The sequence below is a fragment of the Mustelus asterias genome, chromosome 5 (genome assembly GCF_964213995.1).
Source record: "Mustelus asterias chromosome 5, sMusAst1.hap1.1, whole genome shotgun sequence".
Taxonomy (NCBI): Eukaryota; Metazoa; Chordata; class Chondrichthyes; order Carcharhiniformes; family Triakidae; genus Mustelus; species Mustelus asterias.
In genome coordinates, this window is record NC_135805.1 from 104,443,200 (window position 1) to 104,457,973 (window position 14,774).

The window sequence follows — 14,774 nt, forward strand, 5'->3', positions numbered from 1 at the left end:
ATTGTAAAGTTGCTGAACTGCAGTTTCAATCAACCAACGTGTAATAAAAATCAATTACAAGATTCCATGTCCTTTATGTGAACAGGGTTGTAGGTAAATTAGCATTCAAAAAGATACACTCATTAAAATAGAGTACATTTAGGATTATTTGAGACCTGTATGCACAGATCTTTTGGTGCCTAATTTTGAGCAACGATAAATGCTGCTATGATTAAACTTCACAGCTTTAGTATGAATGATAAAATAGTTAGAAGTAGTCAATCTTAGCAAAACAAAATTGATCTTGTATCTGGGAATAGTATATAGGGATCAAATTATTTTTTCATGTTATAGTTGTCTATTTTCAATCCAGTGTATAATTTCTCATAGTTAGATGCAGTGATGGAGGCTTAATGAGTGTAACACAATTTCTGCATGAGATTGGTTGCCATGTAAAATCTGGACAGGGCAAAAGGGGTGATGATTTTTGGAGAATTGGAAATAAAAGAGTGAAGGATGTGCTGATCTGATAGAGCAGTGAGTAGCTTTCACTTTTTGTTGATTTTAATTTTGAAACATACCTCCTTAAAAACAGCTATAGAAATGGCTAATGTGGGAATCAAACAATATATCCAAGATCTTGTACCTTGTCATTTTAACTTGTTGCTTTTTCACAGCAAACTTTTCCACGTACGGCCAGTTACACAGGGTGATGTATATAGAGCAGATGCCAAAGAGATTCCCAGAATATTTCAAGTAAGTGGAACTTGATAATCTCCATGGTTGAAACATATTAAAGAGCTGTTGTTAAAATGTTCCTGTAATATTATATATGGTCATTTTAAGTTTTAAAACTGACTGACATTAAACTGTCTGTTGTATGCCTTATAGATCCTTTATGCTAATGAGGGAGAGAGTAGAAAGGAGCAAGAATTTCCTGTGGAGCCTCCTGCTTTGGGAGAAAAGTCAAGCTACATTGCTCACAAAGGTCATGAATTTATACCAACGCTCTACCATTTCCCAACCAACTGTGAAGCCTGTACGAAGCCCCTGTGGCACATGTTCAAACCCCCAGCAGCTCTGGAGTGTCGCCGTTGCCATATCAAATGCCACAAGGATCACATAGATAAAAAAGAGGACCTTATAGCACCATGTAAAGGTAAGTATCAGGACATATGCCCACAATTCATATTTACAGAAAATAGTGCAAAGAAAAATATATTATTAGTTTGCTTAAAATTTGAAACTTAAAAGATGTACCTGCAATGAAATTCACCAAAAATTGCAGATTGCAAATAATATAAAGTGGTTCAAAAATTGGTTTACCTAATCATGCACTATTTTCCTTCAGCGTATGTTTGTAAATTGAAATACAAGTACGTAATTGTTTTACCAGGTAGCAGTATTTGCAGCCCCGGGCAGGTGGAAGGAAGGGACAAAAAGGGTTACATCACCTGCAGTTGTATTGGCGAGTGATTTGTATGGAGATGTTGCTATTGGAGGTGATTGAGGATTACGCCCAAAGGTGTAATCATTTCGGAATACTGAAAGGACATGGGAAGATGTGTTCGATATATCATGCCGGAGGTGGTGGAAATGGCAGAGGATGATCTGTTAAATGTGAAGGCTGGTGGGATGGTAGGTGAGTACAGAGTGCGGGAAATGGACATAGTCAAGATCTCTGTCAGCTGTGGAAAGAGGGAATCCTCTGTTGAGGAGAACGGAAGATTTATTGGAAGCACTTCAATGGAAGGTGATGTCATCAAAATAGATGTGATGAGATAGAGGCTGGGATTTTCCAGCCCCACCCTGGTGGGACCTGCCATGGAGGATGTGGTGAGCCAGCCAAAAGTCCATTGACTTTAGGCGGGATTGGAAGATCCAGGCAATGGACAGGGCTGGAAAATCTCAGCCAGAGAAACTGTGAGAACAAGTGGAGTCCTTACAGAACCTGTAATGAGAGGAAGCAAAATCCAGGTAGCTGTTGGAGTCAAGGCCACAGATCAAGTGCTGGAAATGAGATTAGAATAGGTAGGTGCTTGATGGCCAGCACAGACCTGATGGACCAAATGACGTCTTTTTGCACTGTAAAACTTTATCTATGAGTCAGGAGCAAGAAGCAGCATCAGCATATGCATCAGTGTAATGAACTAAGAGGTGAAAGGGGGGAACACTTAATTTTGGGACAAAGGATGTTCCACATATCCAATAAAGTCAGCTATAGCTGGGATCTTTAGCAGCACCTTTTATTTGGAGGAATTGAGTTGAATCAAGTGAGACATTACATAATGTGAGAAAAGTTGTGGTGGATGGAAACGAGTTGGTCCTTTATTCAAGGAAGAACTGAGGAGTCTTTGGGCTGTCTTGTGTGGAGTTTGGGCAGAAGTGCAAAAGAAAAATTTGATGTAAAAAGGAAGTAGTTACGGCCAGGACATTGGAAACTACTAAATGGGCAGAGGCTGTTGAAGAGCATCCACATTATTTTAGGGAGGCGCTGGCATTGTTGTATTGTCACTGGACTAGTAATCAAGAGACCCAGGGCAATGGTCTGTGGACCCAGGTTCAAATCCTACCGTTGCAGATGGCGAAATTTGAATTCAATAAAAATCTGGAATTAAAAGTCTAATGATGATCATGAAACCAACATTGATTGTTGTAAAAACCCATCTGAATCACTAAAATCCTTTAGGAAGGAAATCTGCCAACCTTACCTGGTCTGGCGTACATGTGAGTCAAGACCCACAGCAATGTGGTTGACTCTTAACTGCCTTCTCAAGGGCCAGCGAGGTCCATGTCCCATGAAGGAATAATTATTGCTTTTGATTCATTATTTTCTTGACTCTCCCACTTTCTCAGTCTCTCTTGCATCCTGTCCAATGTGCAGCCTCTGTTTCCCTCCAACACACTCTCACTATATACCTCTATATCTCTATCTCATTATTAGTGAACCTGCCTCTGTCACTCTTATATATGCATTTTCTCTTTCAGCTGCACACTTGCTATCTCAATTTCTCTTTCCCTTGGGCTCTGCATGCGCACATTCTCTCGACAGCTCCATTCTCACCTTCCTTGTATGTCTCTCTTTCCATGTCTTCTATTTCCCATATCCCCTAACAATCGTCTGGTATTTGCCTCATTGTTAGCGACCCCGACTTGACTGTAGGTCATCACAGCTGTCTTCACCCTGGCATTCAACATATAAAGGTGACCATTCTAATGGAAGGTCTCAGAACTGAAACGTTAACTTTGTTTCTCTCTCCACAGATGCAGCCAGACCTGCTGAATGTTTCTAGTATTTGCTGTTTTTTATTTCCGATTTCCAACATCTGCAGTGCTTTGCTTTTGTACTGTAAAAAGGTCACTGAATAATGATCTGGAGCAAAAACAAGATTTTTTTAAAATTCTCCTTAGCCCACAAAGGCTTTTAAATAATGTGGTACCCAATTGAGAGGGTCTAACCCAACATTTACATTCGATCAATACTGAAGATCATTAAACTCATTCTTTTTCCTTTGCAGTGAACTATGATGTTTCATCTGCAAAAGATCTGCTTTTATTAGCTAATTCAACAGAAGAACAACAAAAATGGGTGAGTCGACTGGTGAAAAAGATTCCAAAGAAACCTCCTGCACATGATCCCAACTTCCACAGATCTTCACCTAGGTCCTCAATGCGGGTTCCACCTAACCAATCGATGAGGCGGCCGAGCAGACAGCTTCCCCCAACCAAGCCAAGGTAAAATATTACTGATCTGTTCATTTTAAGCTTATATTTTTTACATTAATGAGAATTGTATACTGTGAGATGTGTTGTAAACTAGTGTAGCTCTGTCTTCGCAATGTTATTGACGATTCTGCTATTAACAGTATGTTTTGCAACATTTGGAATACTGAACATCATCTGCAGTTTCCAAATATGTTTTTTTTCAGCGTTAAAGATGTATGTCCCACATTTATCTAAATTAAAAACCAACCAGTCCAGTTCTGGATTTTATAGCCTTTCTAAATGTTGTTGCTTTGCCTCAATTGCTAGGGAGTGATTATATTATTGGTCTCGCATCCCAAAGGCATTGAGTTCAGTTCCCAACATATTGAGTTATGAAGTTGAATTTAAATAATCTGTTAATTAATGAAATAGCAACAAACAATTCACGACCAAACTCAACTGTTTCAATAATGTCTTTCAGGAAAAGGAATCTGACATCCCTCCCTATCCATTTCATGGGACCCTAGTCTGCACTTTGTGTTTCACTTTCAATGCCCTTAAGTTAACAGAGATGGGCAATAAATGCTAGCTTGTCTGTGCTGCCCATTAATATAGATATGAAAACTACATCCAGACCGCTCTTCCTTGGATACCTCTCTTCACTAACCAACCTCCTTTCCTTTTAAATTGTATGCTAATTAGCAAAAGGCATTCTTCATCCTAGCACAAGTAAGATTAATCTTTGTTTGTGTCTCTTAACAGCCTTTTAACATGTATCCAATTTGTTCTTACTATGTAGCTATATAATATCCACTATTGAATCCCAAATCTTCTCTTGTCAGCAACCTGATTGCTTATTCTGTCTGTAAGTTTTCTCCCACTACTGTTGAAGCTAACTTCTTATAGATATCAATCATTTAAGTTTGTCCTCTCCTCCGTATTGTGATCTTCATTCACAGAATTTGTAGAATCCCTACAGTGCAGAAGGAGGCCATTCGACCCATTGAGTTTACCCCGACTCTCCAACAGAGCATCTTAGCCAGCAAACACCCCATCCACCAACTCCACCCCACACACATACCTTATATCCATAACTCAGCGCATTTAACATGACTAAATGGACTGCGGCAGGAAACCACAACACTCGGAGGAAACAGACACGGGGTGACTGTGCAAACTCCACACTGTCATCCAAGGCCGGAATGGCACCTGGATCCCCGGCGCAGTGAGGCAGCAGAGCTAACCACTGTGCCACCCGTTGAGTTTCATTTTTATCCTTATGTTTCTACAGGCAACTTTCAGGCAAGTTTGCTTTTATTAGCCCTGCCTATGCTTATAAATCAACTATATTCCTATGCTGCCCATTGTAATGGCTACTCTTTTCCACTTATAGTCCCAGGAACATAGGACTTGGAAGCAGGAGTAGGCCATTCGCCCCTTTGGGCCTGCTCCACCACTTGGTAAGATCATGGCTGATCTTGTTACTGTCTCAACTCCACCTTTCCTGTTTGCCCTTCATAACCCTTGACTCCCTTGTCTATGAAAAATCTATCTAACTCAGCCTTCAATAAATTTAATGAACCAACCTTCATTGCTTTCTGGAGAATGGAATTCCACATATTAACAACTTGAGGAAAGGAGGGGCGGGGGGTGTGATTTATCCTTATCTCTTCATCTTAAAAGATGCTTAAACGTCTCCCTAGTTGCCCCCACAAGAAGAAACATCCTCCTGTTATTCATCCTGTCAAGTGCCCTCAGGATCCTGTATACCTTGTATGTTAATTATTGGTACATTGAAAACACTATCTTACTTTTAGGAAACTATACTATTTACTACCAATAATTTGTTGGTCATTTAATAGTCCTTTGTTATTCTCCTTATGCTGTGTAGTGCAACAATGTCATGGTCAAATGAAGGACATGATGCACAATTTACTTTTTATCAGTACAGAAAACCAATTTAGCTCCACCCTCAACATTAGAATGAAAATTGTGGGACTATACAGCTTTAACACTGCCAATTTTTTTTTAATGTAAGAATTTGCTTTGGTGTAAGAGACCAAAATTTGAATTTTGGTCCTAACTAACATTTGCCTACCTTATAAAAGGGAGAGAAAGCAGGTTTTTAGAGTATTCAAACACCACATGCACCATGCAATTGTTCCTTCTCTGGCAGCATTCACAGTACTTTGAAGAAATCTACAAATTTTGCTAAGCTACTGAAGAAGGACAAATAGCTCTGCCTAACTTGAAGTGATGGCTTGCTAATGCTGAGTGATTCTTCCAGGTTCTAACCTTTGATATCATAGAATCCCTACAATGGAAATGGAGGCCATTCGGTCCATCAAGTCTGCAACAACTCAGCATCTATCCAGGCCCCCTCCTTATCCCCACAACTCCACACACTTATCCTGCTAATCTCCCTAACCTACACTTCCTGGGACATTAAGGGGCCATTTAGTATAGCCAATCCACTTATCCTGCACATCTTTGGACTGTGGGAGGAAATCTGAGCATCTGGAAGAAACCCATGCAGACACGGGGAGAATGTGCAAACTCCATGCAGTCACCCAAAGCTGGAATCGAAGCTGTGCCCCTGGCACTGTGAGGGAACAGTGCTAACCACTGTGCCACCATGATGCTCATTTTGTTCGTCACATGAACAAAATTTAATTGTTCTGTGTAGGAAGGCACAGGCATGGGAAATGAAGCACTTCCTTAAAGAAATAGTGGTCAAATTCACTATACCTCTGTTTTTCCAAGTGAACAGGAAAGTTCCCATTCCCTTGGCCAGAGTAACTGGCATCTGACAGAAATTAAAAAGGGTAAGAAATAACTTTCAGAAACTTTGGGCAGCAGAGTGGCACAGTGGTTAGCACTGCTACCTCACAGTACGAGGGACCCAAGTGCAATTCCAGCCTCGGGTCACTGTCTGTGTGGAGTTTGCACATTCTCCCCGTGTCTGCGTGGGTTTCCTCCGGGTGCTCCAGTTTCCTCCGTAGTCCAAAGATGTGCTGGTTAGGTTGATTGGCCATGCTAAATTGACCCTAGTGTCAGGGGGAATTAGCACGGTATATATATGGGGTTACGGGAATATGGCCTGGATGGGATTGTGGTTGGTGCAGACTCAATGGGTTGAATGGCCTCCTTCTGTACTGTAGGGATTCTATGAGAAAGGATTAAATGCTGCTTTGTTTCTTGGGTGAGGGGCAACCAAGAAATACAAATAATATGTCTGGGTTGATATATTTGGAATTGTATCTTTTTTAAGGAACCAAACTCAAAATGTGTTTTTGACCCTTAATTTTGTTTGATTTCCTCTTTTGGAATAACTATTTTCTCCACGGATGGCTGTGGTTTCTAAATTCTTTTTTAACTATCGAAGTATCAGTATATTCTTAAACTCCCATTCTATTACTAGTTATGAACTGACAAAGTCTAATGGTGGGTGCAAGGCATTGTTGGGACTTATAAAGTTGCAACCATTTAGTTGGGATGCAATTTTTGTCACGTATGATTCTGAATTTTCATTCAGGTGTTTCTATAAATAATTGAGGGTTTCTGTAATGCTCCTTAAGCTTTTTCAAATAGCAAAATCACAATGCCGTTTTTAAAATGTTCCATATAATTCTTTGTTAATTTAGTGTGAAGTGAACCATTTTACTAATACCCAATATTTTGAGCTACGATTGCATGTATTTGTCATTTTTTATCATATCCCTTTCATGAAACTCGACTCTCTTGCCAGGTTTTGATTTCCAGACATCTTCCTGGACCTAACTGAAGTAGTCACCACTGTACTAGTGTGTGAGCCTTGACAGTAATTGGCACCAAGGAGCATCACAGCCCAGTTTGACCTGTTCTCATGTACTACCCCCCTTCCATTGCACAGCTATGTGGGAGCAGAAGTGTTGAGTGATTTTTCACTCCTATCCAGGCCAGGGAGATTAATTGTACTTCATCTAATGTTGTTAGCAATGTGATTAGCTAACCCAACACAAACACTTTTCTTTGTCTGATGGTTCTGCTACTCATTTGATAAACAAACTGAGCCAGAAGTGAAGTATCCAGGTGCTGTCGTATTATGTTCGTAATACTTCTCTAACATGTAAATATTTGCTTCATTTCCATCTTTATTGCTATTCTTGTAGCTCTGAGTCTGGCCCTATTCTCCGAATCATCCTACATTGACACATTTTAATAGCATCAGTAAGTTTAGAGGGTCACTTTCATTTTGCTCAGCACGTATCAACACTAATTTTAAGAGTGTTGTTCTAACCACTTTGTCCTGCATGATAATTTGCAACTATATCTTTGTAATCTGCATGGAAACTGAAAGTTGAGTTCCCAATTCATGCTTTGAAATGCAATACCAACCGTGCTTAGGTTTTGAAAGTCACCAGATCACATGCGTATTAAAATGCCCTAGACTTGGTCGCTTCTTGCATTTGTAAAAGCATAAACAACACTGCAAATAGTTTTAATGATGTAATTTCTTCTGCATTTGAATAAAGGAATACCAGAGGTGTATTTTGTTACTGTTTCTCCAAACCAGTGACCCAGTTCCGTGGTTGTAGGCGGTTTTCCGATGCCTTGTCCAATTGCTGTTTGTTCAAACAGGAGTCGTCCATTTGAGGAAAATGTTATTCATTGTAAAGAAATGTAAACTCTGAACACTGAATCAATGAGCATTCACTAAATCAATTTGCATTCCCTGAATTGTTACAGATTGCTTGATATGGCCTTTAAAGACTGGGACTGGCCATTTGATGATGATGATGATGATGATGTTTTTGATTTTTGAAGAAGTTGTTTTACCTGAATGGGGTAACCTATCAAAGTGTTGGTTTTGAAGTCTGCTGTGATGTTTAAATGAAGCATGGTTTGGTTTGTGTGCTACCATAATTTTCATTGAAAGCAGAAATTGCGAGAATCTTGTTTTGTAGCAGTGTGATTGTTGAAATAGGTACAGTTTTTGTAGTATTGCACAGAGTGGACCGTTCTATTGCCTTTTGGCTGCTATAGGTGGTGCAGTCTGATAATTCAGTGCCTGGTTTAATTCATAAATCAGTGATATGAATATTTTATCCTAGTATATTCCAAAAATAATTCAGCAGAAAGTAGTGTGATTGTTTTCAATTAGATATTTAACAATTAAGTTTTGTTTTTTGACACACAGGCCCAACTACTAATCACTGATTAGTGATTCCTTAATACAAAAAAGGGTGTTGTATTTTGGTTTGCACTGGACAATTTGCCATGAAATACCACCGTGAATTAGATATATTGAATAATGAATTTTTCATTAATGGAGGACTGGGTTAAATAAAAGTTGCATTATTCCAAAGGATAGAATCAATCTATGGTCTTTCTTTGGATTTGTAGTGATTTTTGTGACCTTGTAAACAAATGTACAAACATTCTATTTTCTGAATGTATGAAAACTGGCAAGCTTTTTTGGAATCAATCCTTACTTAGGAACAACTTCTAGGCAGATAGAGGATTTCTTAAAACTAGTTTTAATTTCACTAGTTCTGAAATTACAAGCAATGTACTTTAAAGCTCTATAGCTGTCAATTCATTAATTACTAGCATCGAAAATATTAAATTTAACAGAAAAAGATAGAGAATCTTCAGTGAGATAATTGAATCTTAAAGTAGTGTGGAGATATCCCAGGGAACAGGCAGGAAAACCTCCTTTTATGTGATATGGGTATACTAAAATATTTGGCACAACAACTGTAATTTTTGCCGCTTATCAGTGAATCTTTGGTATAATTACTACAATATAATTGACACTAGTTATCTAGACCCCAGCCTTCTAGGTGTTAAACACAAAAAAATGCTGTGTATGTGCAAGATGATTTTATGTATGCTTAACAATTAATTGGCTTTTTAATGAAATATTCTGGTTAATTAAGTTGAATTTATTTTTCAGTCTAGATGTGCACTTGATGATTAACTGCTCTTAGGGTTAGTTATTTACCTTTGGTAGATACAACACATAAAGTAATATGTGTTTTATTATAAGCATGCAAATTATTGTATCTGATGTGGGTTTTTTTCACCGTGCATGTGTTTCCATCAGTTCTATTAATTGAGAGTTTTAAAGACAATATAAGGAGAGATTAAGTTTTATAAAAGCACCACAAATGTTAACAAGTGAAGACATTCAGTGGGATGCATACCTGTGCCACACTGTGTTCATTCAACTTTATTACAATTATGCAACTCTTGCATAACAGCACAATGTTTAGGAGCAGAAGTAAGATATTCAGCCTCTTGAGCCTGCTCTGCCATTTGATAAAATCATGGCTAATCTGATTGTGGCCTCCATCTACTTTCCTACATACCTCTATACCCTTTGACTCCCTTGTTAATCAAGAATCTATCTTAACTTGGCCTCAAAAATGATCCTACCTCCACCGGTGTCATTTGTTGTTTTTTTTCTGGCTTCCTTAACGTATCTATATCCCTTTGCAAACTCCTTATGTCTTCACAACTTACTACCCTACCTATCTTTGTCTCATCAGCAGCCTTAGCAAGCATATATTCTGTCCCTTCATCCAAGTCATTCAATTGCTTGTAAATCGTTGAGGCTCCAGCACTGATCTCTGTGGCACTCCACTTGTTACATTTTGTCAACTCAGAAATGACCCATTTATGCAAACTCTCCCTTTCCTGCTTGCCAACCAATCCATTGTCCGTGCAAAGGTGTCACTCCCTACACCATGAGTTCTTACTTTGTGCAGCAGCCTTTGATGCGGCACCTTGTCAAATGCTTTCTGGAAATCTAAGTACATCATATGTACAGGTTCCCCTTTATCCATGTTGCTTGTTACTTTTCAAAGAGCTGTAATAAATTAGTAAAACACTATTTTCCTTTCACAAAACCATGTTGACTCTGCCCAATTGCATTGCGTTTTTCGTTATAATACATTCCAACATTTTGTTGAAATTCTTCCATTAGTTTTTGAGATATATTGTTTACAGACTAACAAACACTGAAGAAAGCATTACCTCCACCCACTCTCACTGGCAAAAGTAATAAAGCTGCAGCTGGAATTATGAATTTAGGTGATAATTTCATGCAGGAATTCTTGTATTATGGCACCCCCATCAAAATATAAAAGCATTTTAAAATATAAAAACATATAAATACATATATAGTAGTAATATTCTGTATAGATTTTATTTATCATATGGCTGAAGCAACTGGATTTCAGCTGATAACTTTCATGTTATTTTAGAGTGTAGTTATACTAACACTTAGCATTGATGCAAAGTCTAAGTGCCCTGCCCAGGAGGTTATCTTGCACTTAATGTAATCTTGCAGCTAGTTTGTGTGATAGTGTGTCACTAGCTTTGAAATACAAAATAGATAAGCTCAGATAATCTTTACAGATTTTCCAAACTAGATCATTAATTTCCCTGCTCTTTTTCCCTTTAAATCTCCCACCTCACATAAATGACACACCCGATCATGTCCTACATAGTCAGATACTAAGCATTGTGAAAAGCAGCTGGTGCCTGCTTTCTTTGGAACCTTCCTTCCTTGTGATAAAATAACTGGACCCAGATCTTCTGGTCTCCTAATCATTGGCGCACTCCCTCACCCACCCATTCACTAACATACTGAAAGACTATTTAAATGTTCCAAAGCTTTCCAGTGCATTAGTGAACACTACCAGAATACAGCAGCTTGTGCCATCAAATAGAGGGCGTGCTTACCTCCTTCCCCCACCACTGCCGAGACAATCCAGCGCTACGAGGGAGCAGTTCAATGGAAGGCTATTCTGTATTTCGGAAGACCAGGCCAGAAATACAGGGCAGAGTTGTGGTGCAATGAAATAAGAGCAGGTATCTCACCATGATTGCCACTTCATGGAAGATTCAGGCCCTGACCTCCACTCAGTATCTGCTTGAGGTAGCACATTTGATGGGCAGAAGCTATTGGGGATTGCCACCATCTGATACTTGGTGTTCATAATCTCATAGCTGAACTGAGCTTTTAAATGGCACTCGTAACTATTTGACTGCCAAGTTAATCTGCCTTCTTACTTGAAAGTCTACACTTGTGACGTTGGCAGGTGCCAGCAGGAAGGGACCTTAGTCACCTTCATCTGTTCCTAACTTGTTACCATAGTTAATAGCAAGTTATGTAAAACACTTGCTTATCGAGCAAAGCCTATCTGAATTGCCGAAACACGACATAAAAGATAACAAAAAGAAATAATATGTGGAGAATCATGTGGCTTTTCTTTGTACTACTATGGATTACTGTTTGCATTTATGAATTATTTGTTTCTGTATTTCTCTGTGAGAAGTCCAAATTACTCATTTGTGCAAAATTATGTTTTGCTGAGCATTGAATAGTAATTTCTCTGTTCTGCTAACTTTGAAAAATTGTGCAGAACATTCCAAAGTTAGATGAAGTTCTGATGGATTCTTTACGAAAGTATAATATTCAAAATTTTTGAACATCAAACTTGTTATGCTCATAAGGAGCATAAATACCAGCAGGGGTCTGTTGGACTGAATACCCTATTTCTATTACTGTAAATACTCTGGAAAATATTGTGAAAGCTACCCAGTAATGTAATTGATTTCAACTCAACCATACTTCATGTATTTGACATTGAATTTTCAGTTTCTGTTTCTTCCTAAATTGGATGTGACAGCGTTTTGACAATAACAAGTTTGAATTCAGCATTTTCAATTTTTCAGCAAGACTTTCATAATTGACATTGTGATGGGATAGAAGTCTGCTACTAGCATGATGTATTTTTAACAGCACTTCCTAATTAAGTGGATTTGCTACTTTTATCCTCCTTTATTAGAAAATACAACATAAAATAAGCACCCACCGTAATAGCAGTTAGCAATAGAAGGCTGCTGCCATTGCTAGAGGTGTTTGGTATTCTAGTTTGGGTTATAGGCATGCTTTAATTCTATTTATCTTTTGTTTCTTTTTCAGCTAACTGTTTGCTGGGGAATGGAGTTATACTGTTCAAGATGATGGGTTTCCCTCCTAATCAACAAAAAAGATTGTGTAATATGCTTTTTGACATTCAAACAAGAGTGCACAAAATGCTGCAATTTATTTTATATGAAAAAGAGCTAAACATGACTGTCTACGGATCAAAAGTTTCACAATAGTTTACAGCACTTTGCAGCAATGTAAAATTCTAAGCCTGGGAACAGTATTGGTCAGCTGCAATCCCAAACAGCAATAGAAGTTGATGTAAAGATGCCCCAGGTTCCTTGTTGTGCATAATCTCCAAAAAGCTCTCTTGGATGTGATACTACTTGGCAACCAAGTGAAATAAACACTAGATTGGTTGGGACACAGGATGGGAGAAAATGTGCGACTGCCCAATAGACCAGAATATTGTAAAGAAGAACGATGAATTTATGAGGTGTTTGCATCAGTTCAATAAGAATAAGAAACCAAATGTACCAGATGGTCATGTGAAAGTATGTTGTTTTGGAACAGCCCAAGAGAGCTTTGAAATTTCAGAGAGTTAGTCATACCTTTTCAGTTTTATGCCGAATAATGATTAGTCAAAGGAAACCTTCAGTTGTCTTTCAGTTGGCAAAAGTACATCACATGGTATGTATAAAGAACAAGCTTTTGTTATCACAGTTGCATCTATGCACTTGTATAAAGCCATAGAGTTTAACAGATTTGCTTTTGAGCATATTATAGGAAGCTGTATCTGAAAGGAATGTAGGAAACTGTATTCCTTCAGATTGAGGAAGTTTTGAGACTGTTATCGGTCAGAAATACACACTTTATAATGGGCAGCCCGTGATTTTCATTCATATCTAAATAACGCCTTAACTTAACATTTTCTAGATGTTTGCCCATCCTGTTAAATTGAAGTTTACTGATGACTGTTATAATGGAAATTAAATGAAAGTTTATTGTTAAGAGAAATAGTGCACTATTTTTACATGTAACCATTTGCATTGGCCAATTTTGAATGTGTTTCTATAAAATTATTGAAGAAAATATTTCAAATATGAAATCTTAAAAAGAACTAGCTCTAATGTACAACTGTTACTACCCATTGTAAACTAATTATACAAGGAATTACATGGTATTGGCCCTTTCAGTTATATTACTGTAATTGCAAATTTATGGAATTTGTAATCCATTAGACTCACTAAGTGCTATGAAACCTTATTTGCCTTGGTTTGTGTACCAGTCTAGATGTTTTATTTTCATTATTATTTCTAAAAAAAAGAGCATCCGTGTCTGTTATTTTTACTACAATCTCACGGCACATGTATAAAGATTTTCACAAACTCTAAAATGATTTAACTGAAGTCATACTGTAGGTGTACTTTAAAAGTTTGTATAGAGTTCTCTAATACTGTAGCTGTAGTGTAGACTCTAGTACGGTTGCAGTAGTTTGTGATGAGGACTCTAATATGTAGATGGGAAGCTGAGGCCTTGTAAATGGGGCACTCATGCATATATATTTTACATGCCATCTTACAAAAATACATAATTTATATTGGCTTGGCCATTTTGTATTTATAAAGGCTATCATCCTGAAATGCATGTTTTATACAACTACAGTATGCTGAAGATAATGTAAACATATTTGACAATAAAACCATTATGTAGCCTTTTTATTGTTTTGCATAGTTGTTAATGTGGTATCAGCCCACTCTCTTATATACGTGCACATTGTCATGATGTATCAAGTCTTTAAAGCTGTTTTTGGAAGAGTTTTTGTTCGCTTCAATGAAATGTAATCTTGTTTTAACTCATCTGCTTAAAGAATTTTTAATAAGCCTCTTGCTTTAAGGAAGTATTGCTTCACCCTATGTTGCAGAATCACAGAATTGTTACAGCACATTTGCCCAGTGTGTCTGCACCAGCTATCCATAGGAGCAATTTATCGAATGCCACTCCTCCACATTTTCCCTATAGCTCTGCATATTCTTCCTTCACAGATTACAATCCCTCTTGAATGTCTCAATTGAATCTGCCTCCATCACACACTCAAGCATGCATTCCATATTCTAACCACTCATTGTGTGAATAATGCTTTTTCTCATGTTGTCATTGCTTCTCT

At 38.0% G+C, this 14,774-nt stretch overlaps 1 protein-coding gene across 12 annotated transcripts in view; it reads left to right on the top strand.

The window, feature by feature from the left end:
* rock2a (rho-associated, coiled-coil containing protein kinase 2a) overlaps positions 1-14,324 on the top strand; it is a 193,398-nt gene extending 179,074 nt beyond the window's left edge. For 6 of the 12 annotated variants that reach the window (XM_078213127.1, XM_078213134.1, XM_078213130.1 and 3 more), the window contains 5 exons: positions 657-735; positions 871-1,138; positions 3,498-3,714; positions 8,413-8,511; positions 12,662-14,324. In XM_078213127.1, coding sequence (XP_078069253.1) covers positions 657-735; positions 871-1,138; positions 3,498-3,714; positions 8,413-8,488 — 640 coding nt within the window. In that variant the 3' untranslated portion in view covers positions 8,489-8,511; positions 12,662-14,324. Of the gene's footprint in view, positions 1-656; positions 736-870; positions 1,139-3,497; positions 3,715-7,835; positions 7,894-8,412; positions 8,512-9,622; positions 9,658-12,661 lie in introns of all 12 variants that reach the window. The other 6 variants (XM_078213128.1, XM_078213135.1, XM_078213129.1 and 3 more) reach the window with 4 other exon arrangements.
* Positions 14,325-14,774: the final 450 nt, after the last annotated feature.